We start from the raw sequence: 15,170 nt of genomic DNA on the forward strand, positions 1-15,170 counted from the left end.
TACATCTTAAGTAGAACCTTCTGACTTCCTCCACTCCAAATCAGACACTTGTGTAATAAAATTATAGATGTGGAGAAGCACAGGCTGTGTCTGTGATTATCTACTGTGGGAAAAAGCAAGCATGTCAGGTGCTATCCCTTTTTTTAGAGAGTAGCTGATGTTTTATTTGAAAAAAGTTTTTTGAGAAAAAAAGGGAGAGTAGAAATTATGACCTTCAATTGAGCTGTTAATTAGAAATAGATTTTGGGGGGAAATCACTTGCATATTCCTCTTGCTTTTGACAAAAATAACCCATATAGATTTTTTTCACTCTGAGACAGAACTAGATCACACTTCAAAAGTGAACAATAGGATTTCTGAGTGATTTCTTCTCAGCAATAGGTCTAAATCAAGTCCCATTATTTTTTTTGTCAAAGTGGTACAGAAAAAGGGGTATGCAGTGGGTTGGGAAATGTTATGGGTTCATGCAAGAGGAGAGTCTGTCCAAGTGATATATTGCTCTGTGGTTTTTTTTCCCATCACCTTAACAGCAAGTGCCACTTCACATACAACACTTCACACTGGCAGTATAATTACGCTGAATCTAATCTTTTTATTTCAGTTGTGATATTCATAGAATCATAGACTCATAGAAAGGTTTGAGTTGGAAGGGACCCTTAAGATCATCTAGTTCCAACCACCCTGCTATAGGCAGGGACACCTCCCTCTAGACCAGGTTGCTCAAAGCCCCATCCAGCCTGGCCCAGAATGATTCCAGAGAGGGGGCACTCACAACCTCACTGGGCAACCTGTTCCAGTGGCTCACCACTCTCACAGTAAAGAATTTCTTCCTAATATCTAGTTTAAATACACCCTCTTCCAGTTTAAAACCATTTCCCCTTGTCCTGTAGCTACCTGCCCTTATAAAAAGTTCCTCCCCAGCTTTCCTGTAGGTTCCCTTCAGATACTGGAAGGCCACTATAAGGTGTCCTCAGAGCCTTCTTTTCTCCAGGCTGAAGAGCCCCACCTCCCAGTTTGTTTGCGTATAGGAGGTGCTCCAGCCCTCTGATCATCTTCATGGTCCTCCTCTGGACCTGCTCCAACAACTCCATGTCCTTGTTGTGTTGGGGCGCTCCAGAATTGGATGCAGTACTCCAGGTGGGGTTTTACAAGAGCAGAGTAGAAAGGCAGAATCACCTCTCTGGACCTGCTAGTCATACTTCTCTTGATGCAACCCAGGATACAGTTGGCTTTCTGGGCTGCATGTGCACATTGTCGGCTCATGTTGAATCTTTCATCAGTCGACACTCCCAAATCCTTCTCCTCAGGGCTCTCAAGCCATTCTTCACCCAATATGTATCTGTGCTTGAGATTGCCACGACTCAGATACAGGATCTTGCACTTGACCTTGTTGAACTTCATAAGTGTCAGTGGTTTACGGACCCTTTTGGCCCAGTTCCATGACTAATGGGGTGGGGGAACCCACAGACCCACACCATGGGAAAGGGGAAAGGAGGAAAAGGGTAGGGAGATGGGTCTAAAAATAAAACAGTGGCAACAATTTGAAGAGGAAAGTTAATTTACTAAATATGATATCAGAATACAAGATAACACAACATAATACAATATAATTGGAATTGAGGCTAATAAATCAAATAAAAGGAGAGAGTGTCCAAAAATCAAAGACCTTACTCTAATGCTGAAGGCGAGACAGCTAGGGAGCACTGCACTTCCGAGATGAGCAGTAAGGATGAGAAAGGGAAAAGGGGGCATCTTGTGACCTGTGAAAAGTTTTATCTTTCCCTCTGAATGCAAAATGGAAACAGAACAGTGAAAAGTCCTCTGGGATATGTAGTTCTTCTCTTTTGAGTCAGGTATACCCGGAACTATTAACAATCCATGGAACTGGAGCCTTAACTCTTTAACTCCCAGTGCAATACATTATGTTATGATGTGGAATATCGATAACAAAAATCATAAAACCATGACAATAAGGTTGGCATGGGCCCACCTCAAGCCTGTCCAGGTCCCGCTGGATGGCATCCCTTTCCTCTAGCATGTCAATTGCACCGCTCCCGCTCAGCTTGGTGTCCTCTGTAAACTTGCTGAAGGTGCACTCGATCCCACTGTCCATGTTGCCTACAAAGATGTTAAATAACACTGGTCCCAACACTGATTCCTGAGAAATGTCACTCGTCACCAGTCTCCACTTGGACATTGAGCCGTTGACCGCAACTCTCTGAGTGTGACCATCCAGTCAGTTCCTTATCCAGCGAGTGGTCCATCCATCAAATCCATTTTTCTCCAATTTGGCAACCAGGATGTCATGCAGGACAGTGTCAAATGCTTTGCACAAGTCCAGGTAGATGACATCAGTTGCTCTTCCTTTATCCACTGATGCTGTAACTCCACCATGAAAAGCCACCAAGTTTGTCAGGCATGACTTGCCCTTGGTGAAGCCGTGTTGGTTACCATCAATCACCTCGCCTTTATTTTCCATGTGCCTTAGTAGGGCCTTCATGAGGATCTGCTCCATGATCTTGCCAGGCACAAAGGTGAAACTGACTGGCCTGTCGTTCCCTGGATCTTCTTTTTTCCCCTTCTTGAAAATGGGGGTTAGGTTTGCCCTTTTCCATTCAGTGGGAACTTCACCAGACTGCCATGACCTTTCACATATGATGCGAGCAAGAAAGTTATTTGCTGCTTAACTTGGATTTGGTTACAGTGTATTACCTGGCTAGAAAATTCTGTATCACTCTAGACTAAAAAGTATTCTGCTTTTACCTCAAGTATTGTGTGATAAAAAAGCAAGTTAATGGTGTTCTACTGCAGCTATTAGCCCAGCAGTATGCTCATCTAGATAATTGATTTCTACTTTTGTTGTAAAGAAAAAACTTGGCCTTTTCTGAAGCAAAATATTCCCTTGTTTATTCATGTGTCTGGGTCATATTGTAACAGTAGTTCCTTTGAATTCTGTTCCAGGAAGGGGAGTGCGTCTCTATTACATCGGTGGAGAAGTTTTTGCCGAGTGTCTTAGTGATAGCGCAATTTTTGTTCAGAGCCCCAACTGTAATCAAAGATATGGCTGGCATCCAGCAACTGTCTGCAAAATCCCACCAGGTCAGTCACCTACAAAAAAATCTAGTAATATACTCCCAGGATGACATTTGCTTTCCTTTTGATACCTAGAAAGGGTTTATCTGTGGTTTTGGTCTTCTGTGTAGCAAACACAAGTAGTTAAGTGCACCTTTTTGACCTTTTCTTCGTAGGATGCAACCTAAAAATCTTTAATAACCAAGAATTTGCTGCTCTTCTGGCTCAGTCTGTGAATCAGGGTTTTGAAGCAGTTTATCAGCTTACCAGAATGTGTACCATAAGGATGAGTTTTGTTAAAGGATGGGGAGCGGAGTACAGGTAAGAAAAAAAACTTTTCAATTTAGACTTAACAATTTTTTCTTTCTCTAATACATTTTCCATGTCTGGATTGAAATCTATGCATAGAATCATAGAATCCTTAGATTTGGAAGGGTCCTTTAAAGCTCATCTAGTCCAACTCTCCTGCAATGAACAGAGACATCCACAGCTAGATCAGGTTGCCTAGAGCCTGATCCAGCCTTGCCTTGAAAGTCTCCAGGGATGGGGCATCCACCACATCTCTGGGCAAAATATATACATACAATACTGCACCTTCTGTCTGTAAGTTAAACTCATATTTTCCTTTTCTCCCCTTCAGCTGTAGGACTCCTAAGTCATAAAGATCAGTAAACTAATTTTAGTATTGCACTGAAGTTCATTGAGCAATGAATTTCATCGGAGTTCCCTTACTTGCTTCGTCCTGCTTGCTGGCTTATTGTGGCGAAACCACTGAAAACATCTCAAAGTTTCGGAACTTGTTATACAATTACTGTTAGACCTACCATCATTTAGGTCTCTATACTGTTCAGTGTGGAATAAAATTAGTTTGTTAGGTTGTGGTGTGGGATGCAGTTGATGAGACCCAAGGTAAAGTGTTGGAGTGACTCAGTGCATTATGCAGACTACAACAGCTTTTAGGGGATGGTAAATGCATTAGAACTTGTAGTGGAAAAAACCTTGCAGGAATAAGATATACATTTCTGTAGTAAAACTGCTACAAACAGTTGAGCGGAGAAAAAAAAAAGGTATTTTATCTGCTTTTGAATACAGTCCAATTATATTCTCTATTAGGACAAGCTAAAAACTGACATTTAGAATGGTGTCTCTTTTTAATGTAGGATGGGAATTTGGAAAGAAGAGAAAGCAACTTTTAACTGAGCAATTTGAAAGGTTTCATTCTTTTGGAGGGCTATAGATATGGTTTTAAACAACAACAAAATCCCTTAAATGTCCTTAGAAATTGTTTACTGAAAGAATAGAAGCCTGATATATCAATACCCTATTGCAATACAGAACATTTTTTAAAGAAATCCTCATGATTTTTGAAGTTAAGATCCTGGGGTTTTGGTTCTTTTATTTTCTCTTGCAATACATCCATGTTAATGTGAGCTGTTGGTATGTGGGGGGGAATTCATGGCTAAACGAAGCCAATTTTGTAAAAGTCTAGTTAGATGGAATGAAAAATTTAAGTGATGGAATAAATTGGTACCTCTTTGTTAGCAAGAGGTATGCGAGGAAAAATCTGGCTCCAGTTTAAAGAACGGTTGGATTTAGCTCCAAAGGAGACTGTATACATTCACACATAAATACAACATTCAAATCAGAACAGAAGAAAGGCGCAATCATTCAGATTGCATGAAGACAACTTGAAGTGAATGGAATTAAGTGTTGGATTTGGGGTTAAAGCAGTGAGGAGGGTTTTGGTGAAGTTTCTGCTAAGGAGGTAGAATGTTGATTGTTTGTAGTTCATAAACCCTTCAGAGGTCATAGGGTTGAAAAAACTCCATAGGAAACTGCCAGAACAGCACAGAAACTGTTGATGGAATCCTGAACGAGTTTCTATGCATCCCTGATAAAGACGGTGCTGTTCTTCTAAAGAAAGTTAAGTTGAGGTAATTACAGCAGATTGTAGATTCAGTGATACTCGGGATAGGAAATCCATGGGTAGGAGAAGCTGAGTTTCAGCTTTGAGATGGCTGCAAAGTGTCTGTCACTATTTGATCTTTTGCCAGGGCTGTTGAACAGACCCAGTTATAACATATTAAGGAAGTATGTTGTAGAACATATTGTAGGGAAGATGACAGCGGTGGAGTAATGAACTTCCTTATTTGGGAGACGATTCGAGAGACATTACATTTCCTGCGGTTTAGATTGTTGTTTTATTGAATCACTTTGTTTTGGCACAGACATTCAGAGCTGAAATAACAATGTTTTTTAGAGTGCTGAGAGAGCACAGACTCCAGCTGCTTTCTTCTAGAAAATGTAAAACCACAGACAGCTTTTGAAATCCATCTTCCAGCTTAATTTTCTGTCTTTTCAGTTCCTCTGCTTATATAAACACATTTCCATCAAGCAAAGGGTTCCAGTGCTAACTGTAAATATGAAGGGGCTGGAATTGTGTCTGACTAATCTGCTGTCTTTGAATCTTAATACCTACTTGTTTTGATTGGGAACTAGAATTACTGGGAAAAACTAGTTTAGCAACAGCAGTCTTGCCAATCTTGTTTAAGAAAACTCCCATGCCTCAAGTGGGTACAGAAAAATAACAGAAGTTCTCAGGAAGAGTAGGTCTGTATGGGAACCGTTGAGTCATAGCCTGAACCACTGATTGACCACCTGGGGATAAGACATGGTCAGCCCTGAGAGCACAGGTGAAAGCAATTCACCTGTGCAACCAGAAGGGGGTGAAGCCTCCCTCCACCTCTCTTAGACCTTATTTAAGGGCTGATTGCTTCTAGAGATTTCTCTTTAGTGAAGTTTTCCTCTGTGAATCTAGAATCTTCTGGTATGGGTGATTAATATACTTCCCTTCCTTTATAGCATTTCACTATTGTGCTAGTTCTTTTGTCATGGCTCCTTTGCTGTAATGGTTTTCCCATTGTACTGATGTGTTCAATTGCTATATTTGGTGAGCCAAGGAGGATTGGCTATGAAGGATTTACTATGGATTACCTTGAAAAAAAATATGCATTGGATGGTTACTGGGACCCTAAATACACTAAAGGAGAAACTCCCAGGGGAAACCCCAGGATTCTTAGGTTCCCTGTGGCTAACTGTCACTTAGATTATTGAAGAATGGTGTAAGAAATGCTTGAAGTAAAAATTTTCAGGTTAGGCAAAGATCTTAGCGATAGCAGCAAAGTTTATTCACTACTGCAATAATGGGCGCAAAACCCCCTTTTGGCAAGGGAGAAATTGCACACTGGTCAATGAGATTCATTCTGTTATATGTCCTAAACCTGATGCAGGTAATGCTCTCCTGGTGCTCGCTCATTAGTTGAGCATCTCAGGCTTACAATCTTTCCGACGCTGTTGCTATGATACGTTTCTATATAAAGTCCATTACCAACCTGTTGGTTTTTTGGTATGTTTTGTACTTTTCTATGGAGGTAGGAGGGCAATGTTTCTAAGAGTGAGAAAATTGGTTCTGTCCCGTGCTAGGCTCTCCCCACCCTGCATGTTTACCTTATCTTGTGCCTGTTTCAATTCTACCCAAGTCAGAATGCCCCCAATCTTAACTTTACTCTGTTCAGTGACTTTGTTTGCAGAAAAAAAACCAACTTATATAACTCTTTCACAAGAGGGTTATAAGTTCAGTAGAGGCCTACGCTACATGCAGAAAATATTGGAAACTTTCACTGCAAAAACAATCTACCTCTCACAATGGGGACCTATAAGGGTGTCACGGAGTTATCTAGATAAATCTATGCCTGTGACATGGGGGCAATAGGCCTGTGGGCCCCCTGGCTTCCTGAAAAAAAAAAACAGAGCAGCAGCAATGATCTAAGGAGAACTTATTTTACTGACTATGATATTGGAATGCAAGAGGACACGATATAATACAATCTAATTGAAAGTAAGGAAAATAAATCAAATGAAATGAGAGAGAGAGTGAGAAAGTTTCCGAAAACCGAAAGCCCTACTTGATGAAGGCACATGTCTTGGAAGCACACCCACTCCTCTCCCTGGCAGCAAGCAAAAGACCGTGTGCAACCAGATGACGTATCTTCCTTCTCTGACCATGAGGTCCTCTGGGATATGTAGTTGTTCTTCTTCTCTTTTGCCCATGATGTTATGATGTGGAATACCAATAGCAAAATTACGAAACCATGACAAAGGGACAATGGTCTCATTATTAAATCCCCTTCAAAAATGGCTAACTTTATGAATAAATTAGGACAAAACTTTGGGACAACTGAGGAAAGAATAGTAGCTGTATCTGCTGTGGCATGGCTGCTGATTCTCACTATTAATGCATATCATTCCTTGGAAGAAGACTTAAAAGATGAAAATGAGCTTTTGAAAGCTTGTATTAGACAACTGGAAAATACAGTCACATCTTTGACAGGGAAAACTGCCCCACGTTTAAATGGATCTTCCCCTTTGAAATTAAGACTTATATCACTAGAAGGGGAAAAAGACTTAGCAGGATCCTTGGATCCCAGTTGAACCCAAGAACAAAAGGAAGGCCAAGCAAACTAAAGCCAACTAGAAGATCTGGGAACCTCAGATCCTCTAGAAATAAGGCCAGTAATAACTCAGAAGATAGCAAAAATCCAAGACAGACCAGCAGGGTTGGCACCTGAAGAGTGGCCCCCTGCACATACCACATTACATGTAACAGCACGCCCATGCACAGCTGCCGAACTTATGGATCTGTTACAATGATTTAAGCAAAGACCACAAGAGAGCATACCATCTTGGCTGTTGAGATTATGGGCCATGGGGGCCGAAAGTGTAGTAATTAACGGGCCTGAGGTTTCTAAACTGGCACAGTATATCCACACACTGTGTTATGGTGCATATTTTCTGACAACATCTAGTGTGATTTCCTTGTACATTTATCTTGACTGTTACTCTAAAAATCTAATTCTTACAATTACCATGGCATTCTACTGTTGAACCACACCACCTGTGCAGAGCCGAGCATTTCTATTTTTTTTCTTTTAGTAGTCAATTAAATTCAAGCATAATTATGCTTGCAATCTCTTAAAAGGTGCAGATATTAGCTGTGTTCAGCTGTCTGTGACATGAACACCTAAGTGGGTGCAAAATTTTCAGTTTTGACTTTCTTTTTAGGAGTAAGGCATTTAGTATGGCACATACAACATTTGCTTCAGTTATCTTACTCTCTAGAGCAGAATGTTATAGAGTCATTAAGGTTGAAGAAGACTTCTAAGATCACTAACCCCAACCCGTCCCCACCATGCACATTAACCATGTCCCCCAAGTGCCACATATCCTCTGTTCTTGAACATCTCCAGGTACAGTGACTCGACCACTTCCCTGGGCAGCCTGTTCCAATGCTTCTTGATATATTGTAAAAAAAAAAAAAAAAAAAAAAAAAAAAAGTTATTTTTATTGTTGTTATTTGCTTTTGTGAGACCCCACCTGGAGTACTGTGTCCAGTTCTGGAGCCCCTAACACAAGAAGAACAGAGTTGTTGGAGCAGGTCCAGAGGAGAGCCATGAAGATGATCAGAGGGCTGGAGCACCTCCCCTACACAAACAGGCTGAAAGAGCTGGGGCTCTTCAGCCTGGAGAAGAGAAGGCTCTGAGGACACCTTATAGTGGCCTTCCAGTATCTGAAGGGAACCTACAGGAAAGCTGGGGAGGAACTTTTTATAAAGGCAGGTAGCTACAGGACAAGGGGAAATGGTTTTAAACTGGAAGAGGGTGTATTTAAACTAGATATTAGGAAGAAATTCTTTACTGTGAGAGTGGTGAGCCACTGGAACAGGTTGCCCAGTGAGATTGTGAGTGCCCCCTCTCTGGAATCATTCTGGGCCAGGCTGGATGGGGCTTTGAGCAACCTGGTCTAGAGGGAGGTGTCCCTGCCTATAGCAGGGGGTTGGTTCTAGATGATCTTAAGGGTCCCTTCCAACCTAAACCATTCTATGATTCCATGATTCTATGATTTATTGCTGTTTCTTATAGATATGGGGTGAGTATTTTTTTCCAAAGACTGTTTGATGAACCATTAGTACATTTATAGTAATGGTTGCAATTTTTTTTTATCTTTGTGTAGTAGGAATAGATGAACCATCACATGAGGGATTGTGTGATGGAGAACCTCATGGTAGGCAAAGCTGCTTTCTGATTCTCCTGTTCCAACTAATTTTTCAGGCGGCAAACAGTAACAAGCACTCCTTGCTGGATTGAACTTCATCTGAATGGACCTCTACAATGGTTGGACAAAGTATTGACTCAGATGGGCTCCCCTTCAGTACGCTGCTCCAGCATGTCGTAGAACTCCTTCCTCCGCTACCAGTGGGCTAAATACCAAGGCCCATCAACAGACTTCATAGAACAGCTCATCTGTCATATTATTTGTGTGTGGTCCCCATGAACTGTTTACTGTACAAAAAGGTGTTTTTTTTTTTTTTACAAAAAAAAAAAACCAACAACAAAACAGCACTTGAGGTCTCATCAATTAAAGCACCTTGTGGATTCTGTTTTCTATACTCCAATACTAGATGAGAATTTAACATATAGAAATATCTTTTTCAGAAAGAAGAAGGGGCAGTTCTAAAGTTTCTTGATGATGTTTTTATTGGGCATATAATTGAGTGTCCTAATGGTTTATCATTAACATGAATAGCTAAGTATATATACAGGTTATGTGTCATGATCTCAGATACTGCAGTATTGTGCTCTTCTACATTTTAATTCCCGTAAATAGATGTTTGGTTTGTTTTTTTGATTAGGGCAAATCTCTCATCAAATTCCAAGACTCGACTCCTTTATTCTTTTATATTTTTATATAAGCAGATTTTCAAGTTGTCCTAAACATAAAAATAAGACTTTCGTTTAAAAAAATAAAACCTTAACTTTTTGCTTCTGCCTTAAAGAAAAAGAGAATCCCTCCGTTGTAAGGGAAAGAAATGTCTGAGATTTATCTGAAATCTCAAGACAATTTATATATGCTTAATGGGGCCTAAAAGGAATCCATATACTGTAAATTTTGAGTATCCTTCACACTAGGAGTCTACTTTTCCCTACCCATCTGAGCTGATGCATCTGTTGCCAGCAATATTGCTGTCAGTCATCTATTTGGGACTTTTTTGTGCCTTGGATCACTGAAATCACTGTTTTTCTCATGGAATGAGAATTGACCATAGCATTGGATACTGGATTAAATACAGAAGGTTATTGGCTTACCCCTTACACCTTCATGCTTTCATTAAACAGACATCACTAAAAATCTTGGTTTTAGCTTTTGGAGCCAAATGTTGAAAAATCCTTTCCCAAGGTAAACTAGAATCTTTTGCATAGGTTTTAAATAGGTTTTAAATAAACTTCTTAACATATTTCAGTAACAGAACTTAAATCTCTGATCTGAGTGGCTTTGTACAGCTTACTGACATACCAGATTGTACGCATTCATTATGTCATAATGGGCCTTGTTATTAAAAGTAGTTGCTTCTGCAAAACTACTAGGATAGTGGTTGCTGAGTTATGACCAGCAAAAAAAGGACTTTGAGGTTCTTCACCACAGTGCATGTTATTGTGAACTCTTGGACACTACAGCTGCACCATATCTGTAGAATATATTTCAGAATATTTTTAATAAGTCTGTGTTGGGGAAGGGTTGAGAAACTGTATAGAAGGGTTATTCTGACTTGAAAAATATACGTCTTACTAACATTCTTGTGATCTACCTGTCATTCTTCTGTTATCGTGGCAGTAGCAGGATTGCATTTGTATTTTCTCATTGTTACACCCATTACACTAGCAATATACTTTGTAAGTACAGCTAGTGATTACTTAGCTTGGTGAACAAAATGTGGTCAGTGTTACAGCTTTTAATCAGTTGACTGAATTGAGGATAGTCATGGATATTTTTATGCTGTAATGACTAGGGCATAGAAGCAATACCAAAAAATCAAGCCTTGAAGAAGTGGGCCAGCTGCCTTTTCAAAGTTGGCAAAGCAGTTAACAGATTGTGCTAGTTTTGCCAGCAGATTAATGTATTGGTAGAACTTGTGAACATAAGAAATAAGCTTCATGTGTGTTGCGTTTGCCTAATATGTGAATACACTAATAAAAGTTTTAATTCTCACATTGGTTGCTTTGTTATTAATCACTGCATAATGTATTTTCAGTTGAAGGATACTGAATTAAGGCAAGTAAGTTAGGTTAAAAGTTATGTGCCTTCATGGGGTGCTGAATCGGCAGCTGCAGATTTGACCTTGCTAAGCCAGGTTCTTGCTGCCGATAACAGATGCTTTTTCTACAGACTAAGTACAGACAGCAGGTCTCCTGTTTTTTCCAAATAAGATTGTTAGCTCCCCTATCTCTGGAATGTGAGACAGCAGACTAGGACAGTAAACCACAAATTAATGAAGAAACAGCAGGTTGGTTAATGGAATTGTGATCGATGAGATGACCAACCACAGTCAGCCAAGTGTCCTCCAACCTGACCCAGGTCAAAGAAAAATAAGACGATGGCCTTCATTAGAAAGAGCACCAAACAACCACTGAGAGATACGCATGTGTAAAAGAACTGAGACTTGAGGCGGGGGGAATGTCAGTCATTTTGGGGACTTGTAATAACCCATCCTTTTCTTGGACATCAAATGTATATGTAAGCAGCTTGCTCTTTAAGTATGTGCCTTTCTTGCCCTCCAGCATGCAGGCTAGGTGGGAATACCCCCTCTGCACCCTGCGTATGTGCACAGTGCTGATTAAACATAACTGCTTTATACCTACTCTGTGGTTATAGAGTTTGATTTCCACATGTCAATAGGAGTTATTCTCGCCAACAGAAATAAATGCCATGAGTTGCCTGCTTGTTGACTGTTGGCTAGGCGCGCACCTTGCCACCTGCCTGCTTTAGTGCTGGGATGGTGGGGCCAGTAGCCTGGACTTAGTGGGCAGTGAACCCAAGCAGCTGGGTTCACTTTCTAGGGAAAGAGATGCTGACAAAGCAATTGGAATAAGGACACTGGTTTTCACGCTTTGGTGATACATACCAAGGATGCAACAGAGCCTCTGGGCCAGTCACAATGGGGTGCTTTTGCCACTCATTTCTGGTTTGGCTCACTTTGGCCTTGAATGCGGTTAGCTCTTGGGATCTCCCTGTCACTCCAGAAATACAGGTGGGTTCTGTCCCTTTGTAACTTGACAGCATTAGAGTATACTGTGCACTGGTGTCCAATAGAGCCTCATATTTCTGTGGTTCTGGTGTGTCAGGCTATCTAATCCACACAGTCCACTAACCCCCCCAAAATGTCCCTTTCCTCCCTCTGGCTGGAGGCAGGACCTCTTTGATTCTGATTGTATTCCACAGAGGAATTAGTAGATGTCTGGATGGGGCCTTCACTCTCTGGAATGGAGTACTATTTTCCACAAAGGAAAAATACCCCTTAAAAGGATATCTGAGGCCTGAGATAAAGAAATGGACTACTATGGTGTGGCAATGAGGCACAGGCTCAATGTGAACAATCCAAAACGTTTATTACAGGTTCTCACATAACTTATATACATTTACAGTTTTCTTTTTTTTAGCTTTTCCATCCATCTTTACAACTTTCCCATCCGTCTTTACTCGTCGACAAAGTACTGCACAAACACTTCTGAACTGTGCATACAGGTGCTTATCCAGTCAGAGCCACGGGCCTTTCCTTTTGCTTTTCTCTTCTAGAGGTATCCTTGGTTCTCAGTGTTGCTTTTTCATGCTGTTTATCTTGCTTCACAGCTGCTGCTCTGAATAGTCTGTTTTGTATTCCCACAATTCCCCCTTTTTTTTTAATTAGCATACTACTTCCACACTATAAAATAATAGCACTAATTAATAATGTAATCATCATAACTCAATCAAGGCCTTGATTGATATCATGCTACACATGAGTTACATAAAAGATCATGTTTTTTAATTGATACGTGCACACTCACACAGGCATCTATGTTAGACAATTCCATGAGTTGGAAACTGTGGGAATACAAGAAAAACTGTTCAGTGCAGCAGCTGCGTAGCAAGATAAACAGCCTGAGAACCGAGGACACCTCTAGAAGAAGAAAGAATGGCTCATGGCTCTGACTGGATAAGTGCTCGCGTGAACAGTTGAAGAGTGTTTGTAGAATGCTTTGTTGATGTGTAGAGGTGGATGGGAAAGTTAGAAAAAAAAACTTCTGAAGGTATATAAGCGATGTGAGAACTTGTAATAAACAATTTGGATCATTCACATCTGAGTCTGTGCATCAGATGCTGCAGGAAATGAAAACTCTGTAAGCTAATGTATTGTTACTTATTAACTCCTGAGAGACAGCAAACTACTGGAAAAGAGAGAGAAGGAACATGTTGGCAGTGGATGCAATGGGCAGTGCCAGCAGGGTGTCCCCTGCTTCAGTGTGCACTTCTCCTCTTCCACCCACTGCAGACTCTCTCCTGCTTTTATTCTTCTCAGGGTCTGCGAGGTTTTTTCCATTTGTACTCTACATCCATATGGCCAATGTATGATACAGAGCCCAAGCGGAACATCTGCTCATAAAATAAGACAAACTACTAAGGTTAGCTCTCTCTACAAATAAAAATAATAATAAAAAAACACTCACAGAAAGTATTTACATCTACAGCTACTTACTCCCATGGTTTCTTGCTGACTAAAGCGAGAATGTCATCATCCTCACTTACTGACATATTGCTGACTGGATCCACATTGCCCCAGCCGTTATTAACTTGAACAAGTACTTGATTTATTGCTTTGTTAATCATAACTCTTACACAGGATATAATGCAGGGAATGCAGATTAAAAGGCGCACAAAAGTCAAGAGACACATTAGCCCTAACTTAATTAGTTTCTGAATCCAAGGGCCCAGGTCTTGAAACCAATCTTCAAGCCCCCCACGTGAAGTTCCCACGCATAATTTTTGCATGCCTTCCTGCAGTTGCTGAATGCTCTGATGGATGGAGGTGGAGTGATCCAATAAGTTCATACAGCACAGTCCTTCAGTGTCCTCACAGCCATGTCTGTGTGTGAGAAGCAGGAAGTCAATAGCGGCCCTGTGCTGCAATGTAGCATGACAAACTGAGTCAACATCCTGTAACTGGCCTGAAAGTGCTTGCAAGGTTGCATTAGTCTGTTTGCTAAGCCAGCATCCTCGCTTATTTAAACTAGCTAATGCTTCAGCAGCTGCTACCCCTGGAGTGAAGAGTGATGCAAACACAATTGATTCCCTGTTCCAAAATTCAATCTTGTCGTTGCTATCTTTATCAAAAGCATGAATATTTCTTCAGATTCTTCTACGATTGTGGTGTTTTGCAAGGATCGTAGTCAGATTCGGAATTAATAAGGTCAACCTGCCCAATGAGCAGGGTCCTCCTTTAATATATGATGGTATGGTCAGCCATATGTGATCTCCACATATTAAAAATACCCCTCAGGGTAATTGAAGGGGTAAATTACTTGACTTTGAAATGTTTGAAGATGTAATTACACCAGGCTGATGCATTTCTATACACCAGCACTGTAGCATTGAAAGACAATGAAAAAGATTGATTGTTACCAGAATAATCGAAAAATACACACCAGTCCATTTTTACTGATTCCAAAAGTTCTAGCTCCTGCAGGGGTAGTGACGTTGGCAAGTGGGGTACCCATTGGTCCCATATGTCCACCATCCAGTTCCCTCCCCAGATCTTCTCTTCCTGCACAACTGAGGAAGTTCTTGTGGTGTGAGCCAGTTGTTCCCATTACCCTTGATCAAGGGGAAATCCTACGAGGCACATAGTAAATGGAGAGTCAGGGGATAACATTAATAAGCAGAGAGTGTTCTGTCCGATGTTGTTGGCAAGCGTCACCCACTGTTTTATTCTGTGAAGGTACCCATACAGCATTCACGATGATGGTGCAGCAGATGAAGGTGATGCTAGCAAATGAGGTCTGTCGACGGTTTACGGACTGGTACAGCCCAGTTCCGTGACTAGTGGGGCGGAGGGATTTTTTTGCAAAATCCGTGCCTTCAGAAAAGGGAAACAGGGGACCCCCCACAAAAAAAAGAATAATTAAAAAAAACAGTGGCAACGATCTGAGGAGAAACAAACTAATTTACTA

General features: G+C 40.9%; 1 protein-coding gene across 7 annotated transcripts in view; it reads left to right on the forward strand.

The window, feature by feature from the left end:
- LOC769000 (mothers against decapentaplegic homolog 2-like) overlaps positions 1-11,175 on the forward strand; it is a 65,114-nt gene extending 53,939 nt beyond the window's left edge. For all 7 annotated transcript variants that reach the window (XM_046905150.1, XM_040655253.2, XM_001232180.7 and 4 more), the window contains 3 exons: positions 2,962-3,099; positions 3,249-3,393; positions 9,240-11,175. In XM_046905150.1, coding sequence (XP_046761106.1) covers positions 2,962-3,099; positions 3,249-3,393; positions 9,240-9,363 — 407 coding nt within the window. In that variant the 3' untranslated portion in view covers positions 9,364-11,175. The remainder of the gene's footprint in view (positions 1-2,961; positions 3,100-3,248; positions 3,394-9,239) is intronic.
- The last annotated feature ends 3,995 nt before the right edge of the window (positions 11,176-15,170 follow it).

The sequence above is a fragment of the Gallus gallus genome, chromosome W (assembly GCF_016699485.2).
Source record: "Gallus gallus isolate bGalGal1 chromosome W, bGalGal1.mat.broiler.GRCg7b, whole genome shotgun sequence".
Lineage (NCBI taxonomy): Eukaryota > Metazoa > Chordata > Aves > Galliformes > Phasianidae > Gallus > Gallus gallus.